At 47.8% G+C, this 13586-nt stretch overlaps 1 protein-coding gene across 1 annotated transcript in view; it reads right to left on the bottom strand.

Annotated features, from left to right (window-relative positions):
• The window catches only part of URB1 (URB1 ribosome biogenesis 1 homolog (S. cerevisiae)), a 78200-nt gene extending 65512 nt beyond the window's left edge, over window positions 1–12688 (bottom strand). Inside the window, exons 1-4 of the mRNA XM_025380858.1 lie at window positions 12448–12688; window positions 5899–6038; window positions 4649–4800; window positions 3771–3903 (exon numbers count right to left, since the gene is read on the bottom strand). Coding sequence (XP_025236643.1) covers window positions 3771–3903; window positions 4649–4800; window positions 5899–6038; window positions 12448–12589 — 567 coding nt within the window. The 5' untranslated portion in view covers window positions 12590–12688. The remainder of the gene's footprint in view (window positions 1–3770; window positions 3904–4648; window positions 4801–5898; window positions 6039–12447) is intronic.
• Between the last annotated feature and the right edge of the window lie 898 nt (window positions 12689–13586).

Here is a 13586-nt window from a genome sequence, read left to right as displayed (position 1 = left end):
AGAGATGCCCACACCACACCCATTTTACAGACGAGAAAACTGAGGGGTCAAAAATTCAGCCGGATACAGTGGCTCACGCCTATAATCCCAGCACATTGGGAGGCCAAGCAGGGCAGATCATTTGAGGTTAGGAGTTCGAAACCAACCCAGCCAACATGGTGAAACCCTGTCTCTACTAAAAATACAAAAATTAGCTGGGTATGGTGGTAGGCACCTATAATTCCAGCTACTCAGGAGGCTGAGACAGGAGAATCACTTGAGCCCGGGAGGCAGAGCTTGCAGTGAGCAGAGATCGCGCCACTGCACTCCAACCTGGGCGACAGAGGAAGACTCCATCTCAAAAAAAAAAAAAAAAAAATTCACCCGAGGTCACACAGCTAATTAAGTACCACAACTGAGATAAGAAGTAATTGTACAAACATACTACTTATGTTCAACTACAGAGTTCTTCCTTCTTCACAAGATTCTGTGGCATTTTCCATTTTTATTTCACTTTTTCTCAGGGTGCAAGGACCATACTTGGCACCAGTTAGGTCTCTGTGCAAGTCTTTAGTTAATTCCATCTTATTTTGTTGGGTCTATGTTCCTTCCGGAGAAAAGGAAGGCTATCCAACCCATGCTCCCTGATACGTAGATCAAGGCCTTGCACACTCATTACATTTATTGAGTCTATCCCCATACACGCCACACAGCATCTCAGCAAGACCTTATTACACCAATGCGGGTTTCTCCCAAAAGTGAGAGCTTCAAACTATCCACTCTGTTCTGAGGACCTACCTGTGTGACTCATCACAATAAGGAGTTTGCGTCCAATGATCACGTGTGCTGAGAATGTGCAGCACTTCCATAGTGTCAGCAACGCTCCAGTGCCTTAACCCACCAATTCACTTTTTATAAAACACTCACTGCATTCAAGATGCCATCATCTCAGGCCAAGGGAGGGTGCAAAGTTAACCAAGATGTTGTCCCTGTCCTCAGGAAGCTTAAGCTGCTCCCAAGCCATCTCTATGCCTCACGGTTCAAATAAACATGCCATCTAATTCAAGCAGTTAATTTTCCTGATCTACACATGCCTTGTGTTCCAGATAAATGCTGGTAAAATGCTAAAACCTGCCTGGCAAAATTAAATTAAGTTCTGTCTTTTCCCTGCTAGTGGAAAGTTCCTGCGCTTTTATTTTTTGTCCACTGACCTAACAGTACTGGGAGTCAGGACTCTGGAATGCTGGTCCAGGTTTTCTGCCATTCTAGATCTTTCTATCCTGCTGGTACACAGCAGAACTAGACCTCCTGCGGATCCCTCCAGCAATGAATTTATAAATGAAAAGGTTTTAGTTATCACCTCCCGGCTTCCATCTTTTATATCCTAGACAACTCCAAATTTTCTGTCCTGACGTGATGGAGGGAGGAACTGGGTAAGATCCCCAGGACACAGCAGCTGCCCGCTCTAGGCTCTGCCACTGCCGTCTCCAGCCCACTCCATCCTCTGTCTCCAGTCTACTCCCTCAAAGGCGTCCCACTCCTACTGCAAGTGGGCCACATGCCTGCTCTTCATTCCCACCCTGTGACCTCACAGGGTTATTATTCTAGGAAGAAAACGTCCTGAACACTTCAGGGCTTATTCGGCAAAACACCGTCTAAAATAGACCAAAATACATTTGGTAAAACTGCTCTTTGGCACAGGATTTTAACAATGCTTTCTTTGGCTGGATGAATAATATCTATAATCCTCCTTCTTCATGAGGCTTTAATAATTTCCTCCAAAATGTTAACATATATTCATTAAAAAAAAAAAAAATCCCTGCCAGCACTTCAACAACTAAATGGCATAAAACAAACAAACAAACAAAAAAAAGCAGGGGATGGAGTGAGGGAGAAAAACTCAGACTCAAAAGGGATCAAAGATATTTAAGAAACATATCAGCCAAATGCAATGTAGACTTTGTTCGGATCCTGATCTGAACCACAAGGTGTAAAAACATTCTTGAAACGGAAAAAACCTGAGATCAAACTGAGTAATAGATGATAGTGAGAAATTATTAATGGGTTAGGCGTGATAATGGCACTGTGGTTTCTGTTCTTTAAAGGGTCTTTTTCTGTTAGAGTACATGCTGAAATATTTATAGTGAAATATGATTCGCGTCTGGGATTTGCTATAATCGACTGCCCCAGAGGAAACTAAAAAGGTGGAGGGTGGGGACAGTGGCTGAAGCTGGACAGCTGGTATAGGGGTTCCTTACGCTGCTCTATTTTTAAACGTTCCTAACAGTTCCTTATTAAATGTAATGTCTCAACTCCATTTCCTGTAACATATAAGGTATACTTATTACAGATTACACAATGAGAGTAAAAACACTTTTGACTTGACTGTAACTCCCATTTTACAGATCCTGGAGAGGTAAAATAATGTGCCGAGACCCTGAGATGAAACAGCTCGTGCGTGGCCCTGCAGTCAGGGTTCAGGACGGGAAGCCCTAGTCGGCCTTTCCCACGCTCTCTGGGCTCCTGGAGTCTATTTCACTCAGACAGCTGGGAGGGCTGACATCAAAAGAGATGGGTGGGGAGGGCATCTGACGGATAATTACTGCCAGGCTTACTGCCAGGTAAGACCAAAGAACCGTGATATTTGCCCTAGTCTGCAAATAGCACACACATTCTTTTTATTAGAAACGTATTTAAATGTCAGGAGCCATTATTCATTGAATGGAATTTGTTGACACATGGATAAAGCGTAGTATCTAAGAGACATTAAGACCTGGAATTTTTTTCCTTAGAGAATACCTTATTTGTAATTCCAGTAAAACCCTCAACACCAGGCCAATCTCGCAGAGCCATAAAAGCTACTTGGTATTATCAACCTTTTAGTCCAATTCCCGGCAATGTAGAAACTTCTAGTTCCCAGGGATACTGACAGAACAAGGTGGCACGGGGTTATAGAAGTGAATTACTCTAATGTGGTTCTCCACCGCGGCAGATGGGATGGGCTGATATCTGTCTCCTTATTCTTTACGTTCAGGAAGAGGGTGACACTCTGGCCAGGGCTGTTCACAGCACTGAATTCCAGCAGGGGAGCTGATACGGCAACCAGAAGATGCCCTTCGACAGACAACCTGCAGCCAGCACACGTGACGGGAGGATGCCCTCGCTCAAGCTCAGGAGTCCTCAAAGTGTGCCTGCTCCCCAAGAACCTTTCCAAACCTAAGTGAAATTTCAAAAGTCACCAGGGAATTTTTGTTTCACAGGTTTCCTGAAAACCAACCATCCACACTCCCATTTTATTGGGCACAATCCAACCCTTACCCATCACGAGATTACAACTGGGAGGCAAAAGTCACTTATTAAAAAGTCATGGAAGTCCTCTTTGAGGACGTCACTGGCTTAGAGTTTCAAGGGCTTTCTCCGGGGTGGGCAGAGCAGGAACAGAGGACTGGGACACGCTACGAGCTTCAGGGCCATGGGCACATGGAGGGTATTTCGTTTACTTAGGAGAGGAGCTGCCCACAGCTAAGTCATCCTCACATCTCACTCAGCTCCCAAGAGCTTCCTCAGATGTCCCCATTGTTCAGGCTCTGCCAGGTTCTGGCCCTGTCGCCAGCCTGAAGTGAGTCCTATCCTCACAGACAGATCCTGTGGCTGCTGACACACGCCCTTCTGCACAGACACCTCTCATTCCATCTGTGTGGGGATCAGGGCCAGAGAATGGAGGAAAAACCACTGCAATCCTCCAAGGGAAGGAGATCCATGGAAGGCATGAGATACTGTGATCCCCTCACCTTTGAATCCCTCTTGATCACCAAGGTGTACAAGGTCTTTTTATTCAAATCAAAATGGCTGCAGACATCCCTGGCAGCTTCCGGACCCTGGGTCACCATGGCGGCCATCAGGCTCAGGCAGGCGCGAGCCAACCTATACAGGGAGCCAGAGGAAATCAGACACGTCAGCAACAGCAGAAGCAGAGCCGCCTCACCACAAAGCCAGCTGCAAGCTGCTTGTGTTATTTACTATTTCCAAACCAGAAAAAAAGAAGGAAAAAGACACGCCATTTTTAAACCAGAAAAAAAAAAAAAGCATGAAGATTCAAAATAAGGCTCAAAATTAAAACTAAGTAGGATTAAGACTATAAACACGAGATTTGAAGAAGATGGACATTTCTCTCTGGAGCAAGCCATCATGTGATCAACAGACCACACCTCAGTCCCTGTGACTGCAGGATACAGATGACAGCTTCTTCACAAAGGCATCTCCGAACGCGATCGTGGCTGTCTTTCCGTTCTGCAGTTACCCAGATTCCATGGTTTTCTGAGAACCTGCTACATGCAAGGCCCTGTTATCTAGGGGAAGGTGGCATTTACAACACAGGCAAGGCCCTGCCACATGCACCTCGGATTCCAGTAGGGGGAGTCAGTCAACAGATATCGCAGCAAGGACAGTAGCAGGCAGGACAAGAGGGACAAGGGATAAGTGAGAGAGGAGTCAGGGTCAGCCAGGGCTGGTCTACAAAGGAAGGGGGCAGAGACTCGGTCACTGTGGCCTCAGAAACAGCTCAGCTCTCCTCTAGCCATAAAGGTAATAATCACATGCACCTGCGGAGAGCTGTATGCACACCAAACCCAAAGGCCCGTCCTTTGTCACGCAAGGGCAGACAGCCTACCTGTAACCTGAGGCATACAGGGACTCACAGATGAGCTTCATGTGGTTGTTCATCAGCTTTTTCACAATGTTGGTTCCCACAACATGGAAATGTGAAAGATCACTTGCTGTCCGCAATAATATGGCCTCAAAAACTTGAAATATTAACACCGTCTGCAAAGACAGAATTGAAACGCATAGAAATTTTATCATTTCTATTCCTACTGTACATACATGCTCCTTTTGTCTTAACCATAGTTACTTGCAGGCTTAAAGCCTTTTAACATGCAGGATGAGGCCCACCCAGATCCTGAGTCAAAGGTGACAGCTTGGCAGGCTGACCCGCGGGACCCAGGCTCTGCATGTAGCCCCGCTCCCACAGCCCAGCAAAATAAAGAACAGCTTGTCGGGACCGCGCACGGTGGCTCACGCCTGTAATCCCAACACTTTGAGAAGCCGAGGCGGGCAGATCACGATGTCAGGAGATTGAGACCATCCTGGCTAACACGGTGAAACCCCGTCTCTACTAAAAATACAAAAATTAGCTAGGCATGGTGGCGGGCGCCTATAGTCCCAGCTACTCGGGAGGCTGAGGCAGAAGAATGGCGTGAATCCGGGAGGTGGAGCTTGTGGTGAGCCGAGATTGTGCCACTGCACTCCAGCCTGGATGACTGAGCCAGACTCTGTCTCAAAAATAAATAAAAATAAAGAACAGCTTGTTTAAAATTACAGAAAATCAAATGAGAAAAATCAAATGAAGTGACAGGACTCACTTCAGGCTGGCGATAAGGCCAGAATGAGAAGAAAATTCTCTTAATGACTGGGCCTCATTGCTTTAGAGACAATCAGGTCTACATCCTTATAGCAATAACCCTGAGATTTCAACAGGCACATAAATATCCCAATGTTCAATCTCTTTGGAATCAGAAAACAATCATCAATTCATTATGTGTTGTGAGTCTGTGACACCACGTGTTTATCTGTTTCCCTTTTGTTTAAACCATACTGAAACCAAGTGCATTTTGATTAGGAATCTATTATCCTTCCTTCCGATAGCATTCATCAGATGTTAATAATAAGTGAGAATTTTCCACTAAAATGCTTTCAAAGGTCATGGAGGCAAAAAATGAATACATTCCTACAGCACAGGGACAAAGCATCATTTTCTATGGAAAGTTGGTAATGGAAATTTCTATCACATTTTTCCTCATCAAACTTAACAGCAGCATTAACTTTTCTTCTCTTCATCAAGCCATGTAAGGAACAACATACTTCACTTTCAGGTCGTTTCTCTCCACTTAGGAGCTGGAAAATTTCTGCACACTCAACAGAAATCTTTATATACCCTTCCACAACATCATATACATCTTCTCGTGGTAGCTTCTTGGCAGCAGACACAAACGCTTCCAAGCCTGAAAAAAAAAGTTATGTTCAAAAGTTAACAAGGTCAGTCTTCTTAGAAACAATCACATCCACCACCGCAACCTGCTTTCCCTATTCTGTGACCTTCCCTGATCCACCTACACTGCACAGAAGCTACTAGGAATGCTATCAACTGAACTGTTTCTCTCCAAAATTCATGTTGAACCCCTAAGCCCGGCCGGGCGTGGTGGCTCACGCCTGTAATTCCAGCACTTTAGGAGGCTGAGGCGGGTGGATCACCTGAGGTCAGGAGTTCGAGACCAGCCTGGCCAACATGGTGAAACCCCGTCTCTACTAAAAATACAAAAATTAGCCGGGCGTGGTGGCACATACCTGTAGTCCCAACTACTTGGGAGGCTGAGGCAGGAGAATTGTTTGAACCCAGGTGGCAGAGGTTGCAGTGAGCCAAGACAATGCCATTGCACTGTCTTGGGTGACAGAGTGAGACTCTGTCTCAGAAAAAGAAAAGAAAAGGAGAGGAGAGGTGGGGAGGGGAGGAGAGGGGAGGGGAGGGGAGCGGTGAGGAGAAAAGAAACCCGAATCCCTAAAAAGACAGTATTTGGAAATATAGCCTTTTAAGAGATAATTCAGGTTAAATGAGGTCATGAGGGTAAGGTCCTAATCTAATAGGATTGGTGTCCTTATAAGAGAAGGAGGAGACATCAGAGAGCTCCCTCTCTGCATGTGGACAGAGGAAAGGCCATGTGAGGACACAGCAAGAGGGCAGTTGTCTGCAAGCCAGGATGTGCCCTTACCAGGATGTGACTCCGCTAATGCCTTGACCGTGGACATGGCCTTCAGAACCATGAGAAAATAAATTATTCTTGTTTAAGCCACTCAGTCTACAGTATTTTGTTATGGCTGCCCTAGTAGATTAATCCACGTGGACATCATGAACACACTTAGAAACCACGAAGGCAATACAGGAACAAGACAAACTGAGTGCCAATGTGACTCCCAGGTTTGAGTACTGACTCTGGCAATGACTCGTCTGGACCCCCACACAGCTTTTGTTCCCTCAACTATAGAATGGGTATAACAGGAAAAACCATATAGAGCATGGTAATGAAACATCACCAACAGCTTTACTTACATGACATCAGTTAATTCTCACTGCAACCCTCCACCCTAGGTATGAGTATTTTTTTCCCTAGGTACTAGTATTTCACAGATGAGAAAACTAAGGCCCTTGTCCAAAGGTACACAGCTTAGGAGAGGCAGAGCCAGGACTCCAATCCAGGCAGTCTGGCTCCAGAGCCCATATTCTTCCTCCACGAACCGGACGATTCCTGGCCATGCAATGGAGCTGACGCCTGCTGCTCTGAGTGCGGTGGCACACAGAGTGTCCGTGCTGCGCCTGGCCCATGGTCAGCATGCCAAACATCAGCTAACATCAGTGCTCTTCAAAACCCAAAGGGGGGAACTCCACTCAAGTATTTCCCCATAAGGTCAGACCCCAGAAGTCCCCCACTCAAAAATCTCCCGTCTCAACGGCCTGAGGATTCTACTACCCTTCCCGCAATTAATACAACCTCCCCTCCCACACCACTGACACCTGAATCTGAACCCCCGCCACAACCCCACCCAACCAACGGGGAGCCACCTGTGTGCTGCTGCCCACGAAATTCTCCTGCCAGAACCTGTTCTATAAAACTGCCTCTCAGAGAATCACTTGAACTTGCCTCTTGGAGAATCGCTTGAACCTGGGAGGTGGAGGTTGCAGTGAGTTGAGATCGCATCACTCCACTCCAGTCTGGCAACAGAGGGAGGCTCTGTCTCAAAAACAGAACAAAACAAAAAAACCCTGCCTGTCTCTGGTTCTACTCTCTGGGCCGCGCTTCTCAACACTAGGAAGGCAGGACACGGTAGTGTTTGGAAGCCGCATGAGAGCATGAGCTACAGGTAACACATCTTACTGGGGCCTTCATCTCCTCTGGGGAAGTAGAGACTTCACCTTATTTGAAAAAAAAAAAAAAAAAAAAAAAAAAACAGACAAAGGGACTAAATATTTCTATTAAAACACACTTAGTAATTATCAATACAGTAAAATGCAAAATGCCACGACCTTTGAGAAATACACTACAGTCTTCCTAGACACATCAGAACAGGGTGGTCTGCTTTAGGGAGTGCCCAGGCATCCCCAGGGGGTCCTTCCCCCTCTGCCTTGGGGCCAGAGGCAAGGGATCTAATCCTTCTTTCCCACACCAGCTGCCATCACCCTAGTCGGCACCTCTGAAGACCAAACACTTCCTTTAACCTCTCTCCAGAAATGACAGTTTCGAGATCCTTCTATGTTCAGGTCACTTTCTATGTTCCCTTGAAGCATGAGGCCCAGAACAGGGCTCGGTACTGCAGGTGAGCTCCACTAGCTGAGCAGAGAGGACCAACACATCCTTCCTCTTGGACAGCAATTCTGCATGTCGCAGATTCAAGTCCAGATGCTGCTAAGCAACATCTGCCCAGGGACGCATGAGCAGGACCTTACACCAAAAACACAGCAGGTAAGAACACAAACTGGAGCCAGACTCCTGGGCACGCATCCCTGCTCGGCCACTTACTAGCTGCATGGTACTGAGTAACAATGAACTCTGAGCTTTGGGTACCTGACCTGTATAATGGCACAAGAACAGAACCTACCTGACTGGGTTTGTATGAAGGGTAAAAAGGCTAACTCACACATAAAGCATCCAGCATCACACTTAAGGCAAGGTAAACCCTCAAAACATAAGAAGCCCCCCAGGTGTCCTCAGCAGCAGCAGTGAAAATCCGGTCACATTAGGTCTCTGCCAGCCTCACAGGTGTTTTCAGATCCCATTTTATGCTGCAACATTTTCCGCAGCAACCACCGTCATTCCTTCAACAGTCACCAAGGGAGTGCATCTGCTATGCCAGGCGCTGCTCTGAGCGTCGGGGCCAGACTCCATCACTGCTGTCTGCAGCATGGTCTGGTGGAGATTATGAGCAAGAGCCATGGGTGTTCTGGCCGAGGTGACTGTGGGTCCCAGGATTCAACCGGCACAGGCACCCTGGAGTCATGCATAATACCTGCTCTGTCCCTCAAGAAAACACAGAATGCAGGTGATAGCAAGGGCTGTTAATGCAGAAAGAGCAGTGCAACTACTTACTCTTTTTTAAGGAATTATTCGCCAAACTCTAGCATGTAACTCCCAGCATTCCAGAGTAGTACAGGGTGGAAACCGCTGGCCTGTTACATTTGCCGTCTCTTGGCAGGTTCATCTTTCCATACACCATTTACTGGGCACCTACCACGTGCTCCAGGCATCACAGGGAGTGCCCAAGATGTGCTGGTGAGCAAATTAGAAATGGCCTCTACCCACAAGGTGCTTACAATCTAATGGTAGAGACCAACGTGAATATGTATTAAGCACCTACCGCAATCACTTACATAGACACATATGGCACCTGTAGGAAGTACTATCAAGCAAACATCAAGAGTGTAATGAGGGCTGTAACTAGGGAACATGATCTAGATTAGAGGGTTGGGAAGGTTTCCTCTGAAGAAGTAATGCTGAACCTATTATTAATAATAGTAAACATAAGTACTGAGGGGGCAGAGAGTGAGACCACATTCCAGGCCCCAAGGCTGGAGGGTACAGAGTGTAACTGGAGCCAGATGAGTGGGGAAGGGTGATTGAGTGAGCGAGGAGGGTAGCCTGAGATGAAGTCAAAGCAGCAGGCAGGGCTAGATGAAGCAATGGAAATGACTTTGGATTTTATCCCAACGGCACTGGGACACCACTGAAGGGTGTCACGAGAGGAGTGACATAATCAGATTTGGAGTTTTAAAGGATCATCTGACTGCTGCACACAGCACGGGCTGTAGGGAAGCAAGTGCAAGAGAGACCAATTCTGGGCAACTCCAGCCAGGGTCCCAGCCGGGACCGACCGATGATGCCTGGACTAGAATGATGATGAAGGAAAGAGGGGGAGCAGATGGACTCCAGAAATTCTCAGGAGGAGAATCAACCACCAAGGCCAGGGGATAGACTGATGCAGACGGAGGGTTCTGGCAGGAACATCCAGGTAATCAGAATTACCACTTAATGCAGCGGGGAAACCAGAAGCAATGCGGGAAGAAGGGGATCAAGAGTTTAACCATTAGTGTATTCTGTTACAGTATGGCCTTTTCTCTATCACCAGTGGAGTCATGGGCAAACACTTTCAAAGGAATTGGCTTGGAGCCAAACCCTTCTTGATGGGGGATCCTCCCACAGGCTGACATTGATCCACTCTGGAATATCCTCAGTTCTTACCAATCCAACCCTGCAGCTCTTGTTCCTCCACTACACGAAGGGAGCATCATCAGAACCCTTCCCTCACATGCCTGGTGAAAACAAAGTCTCCTAACAGCCATCAACTTCACTTCCCTGATCCTCCAGTAATCCTATTATAGGAGGTTACGAGAGCATATCAAGAGGAAGAGAGGAGGAGGGAATTCAAGATACAGACCAGACTCAAACACAAGTTCAACACAGCCTCAGACAAGAGATCCACACTTTCACCCACTGACTCAGCTTTGCCTCATCTTTCAACTACTCACCTACACCCATGGGCTGTCAACCCAGGTTTCCTTCTGACACGTGTTCACATGATGTAGCACCTGGATGTCATGAGACTCTCTGTGCAAGACCATGAAATATAGATACTACATCTTTTTAACAATTAAACGTGCTCTTTCTTCTGCCAGAAAGGTTCCTGTCCCTGTCCCATCCTAGAATCCTTTTGAAAAGCCACTTCCTCAGGGGAGCCTTCTTTGAGCTCCCAGATTAGATCCAAGGCCTGCTAAACACCCTCAGGCACCATGTACCTCTCCTTTGGAAAACTCATGCTTGAAACTCTATGTGTATGATTTTGCTGACCGATATCTGCCTTCCCCACTCGACTGGACTGTTTGTAAAGCCCCACAACGGCAGAGGCTTTTTGAGATTTTTACTCATCACTTTCTCTCTACCTAGCAAATAATAGCCTCTAGTAATACTTAATGAGGCTGGGCGTGGTGGCTCATCCCTGTAATCCCAGTAGTTTGGGAGGCCGAGGCAGGCAGATCACCTGAGGTCAGGAGTTCCAGACCAGCCTCAACATGGAGAAACCCCATCTCTACTAAAAATACAAAATTAGCCAGGCGTGGTGGTGCATGCCTGTAATCCCAGCTACTTGGGAGGCTAAGGCAGGAGAATTGCTTGAACCTGGAGGCAGAGGTTGCGGTGCGCCAAGACTGCACCATTGCACTCCAGCCTAGGCAACAAGAGTGAATCTCCGTCTCAAAAATAAATAAATAAAAAATAATGAATTCGGAAATATATAACTCTATGCTAATGTAAGTATCATCTTCCTAGCTGTGACTAGCAAGTACAGGTATCAAAACTTTAAAAACAGGCCAGTGTGGTGGCTCATGCCTATACTCCCAGCCCTTTGAGAAGACAAGGTGGGGGCATTGCTTGAGACTGGGAGTTCGAGGGCAGCCTGGACAACATAGTGAGATTCCATCTCTACAAAAAGTAAAAAAAAAAAAAACATAGCTGGGAATGGTGGTGTGCACCTACAGTCTCAGCTACTTGGGGGGCTGAGGTGGGAGGACAGTGTAAGCCCAGAAGTTCAAGGCTGCAGTGAGCCATGATTGTGCCACTGCACTTCATTCAGCTTAGGCAAGAAAGCAAGACCCTGTCTGTTAAAAAAAAAAAAATCAGGACAAAAATTGAAGTTGAAGCTATTTTGGCCATTAATTTAATAATTTATTTATCCTGAGAGAAAAACTGCCACTGTTTTATGTTAGAGCAATGCTTCCACATGGCAACACGTTCAATTGCGTTTTTCCCAAACCATGTTACTTTCCAAACGATTACAAGTAGTCGTGAAGGATGGTCACACTTTACAAAAAGTGTAATTATAGAGTCGACTCCATCTCAGTCACTGGCCCATTCCTGGTAAACTGACAAGTAGCTGTGGTGGCTTCCAGCAGCTTGTTACAAGTTATCAAGTCAGTTTGAGTGTTGCGGGATGGAAGCTCTTGAAAAAACGGTGCTGACGCCCCAAGGAGTAGCAAAGTGTATCATGAACCGTCCTGAGCTGACTCAGTAAGGACTCAACAGAAAAGGGCACTTCATTTACTTCCCTGACAACTGCAATAAAATTTAGAGCTAGCGGAGGGATGTAACATGAAACGGTCCCAATCAAGCAAGTCGGGGCCCCCTCGCTATCGACGATAGTCCAGAGCAAGGAAGTACAGAGCAGTCCTGAACCTAAGTCTTCTGCAAACCAGAGGCTTGCCACTGAGCCCAGGTGACCCGAAAGCTGCAGAAAAGAGAGGTTGTGCCTGGCACACGGGGGCCGCCTTGCCAGCCTGTGCTCTTGATCCTGCGCCTGCCGCCCCGGACTCACCTGGCCCGGGGCCCTGCGGGTCCTTCAGCTGAGCCTTGAACCGCACGCCCGTGAGCTCTTCTTTGCGGGCCCGCTTGGCTGCGCCCGCGGAGGAAGCCGCGCCGTCCTGGCCGCTCGAGGCCTTCCTCTTGGAGACCCCCATGGCCGACAGGGCGGAAGCGCGATGGAAACGACACACCTGAGGGGTTCCGGCAGGAGCACTAGCACAGACACCGGACACGCGCTTCAGGACCACATGGGGCAGGAAGGGGCGGGGATACCGGAAGAGGCGGGGCTCGGGGAAACGCAGGCGGAAGGCGCAGGCCCGCGGGAGGCCGGGACCGGCGGAAGGGGCGTGGCCTGTGGAAGGGGTAGGCCGGCGGGAATCCGGAGGCGTGGGTCTCCCTGTGAGTTTGCTGTCCCAGTTGGCTCGGTCACGGCATGGGGCGAGCGGACACTCCACGACACTCCCCTCCCCCGGCTGCGGGGTTTGGGGTCCACTGGGGCGCGCTCCTGATCCCGGTGGCTCTCTCGGGTGCTCTTGGCAGGAAGAACTCCCAGACCTTTCACTCCTGGCCCGGCCGGCGCATACAAGCAGCACAATGAGTAGTTCTTGACCCGAGGTCGCCCTGACGGTGTCGCATGAAGAGCTTGCTTCACACACAACAAGATTCGATACTTTGCCAATTCGAGACCCGGGTGGCTGGCAGGGAAGGCGGATTCGCCTTGGCTAGGTGCCAGGCAGGTCCCCCTCTGCGGGTGCCCCTGACTTCGACCCCTAGCTTATGTCACAGCCCGAACCAGATCGACTGGTCTGGTAGGATGTCACTCAGACTGTCCTCCACCCCAGACTTCCCCAAGCTGATGGGCTCTTTGTGCCGTGCAGGGTGGGAGGAGAAGACCAAACTAAGTAACGTCTGTAAAACCCCTTCCTGGACAGCATAAGGCCTCCACATCTAAGTTTCTGCCATTAAAATGGAGACAGCAAAGCCAACCCTATCCAGTCCTTGGGACTGTTATGAACAGAAAATGATGCAATGTATGAAAAACTGCTTCAACGAGGAAAACAATACAGTGTGTTTTTGGAAGATGTTATTGACTTGTGAACCGCATTAAATGCTCTGAAATAAAATGAAAGTAAAAATGAATAAGTAAAAACA

This window comes from Theropithecus gelada, chromosome 3, assembly GCF_003255815.1.
Source record: "Theropithecus gelada isolate Dixy chromosome 3, Tgel_1.0, whole genome shotgun sequence".
NCBI lineage: Eukaryota > Metazoa > Chordata > Mammalia > Primates > Cercopithecidae > Theropithecus > Theropithecus gelada.
This window is presented reverse-complemented; position numbering and strand designations above follow the sequence as displayed.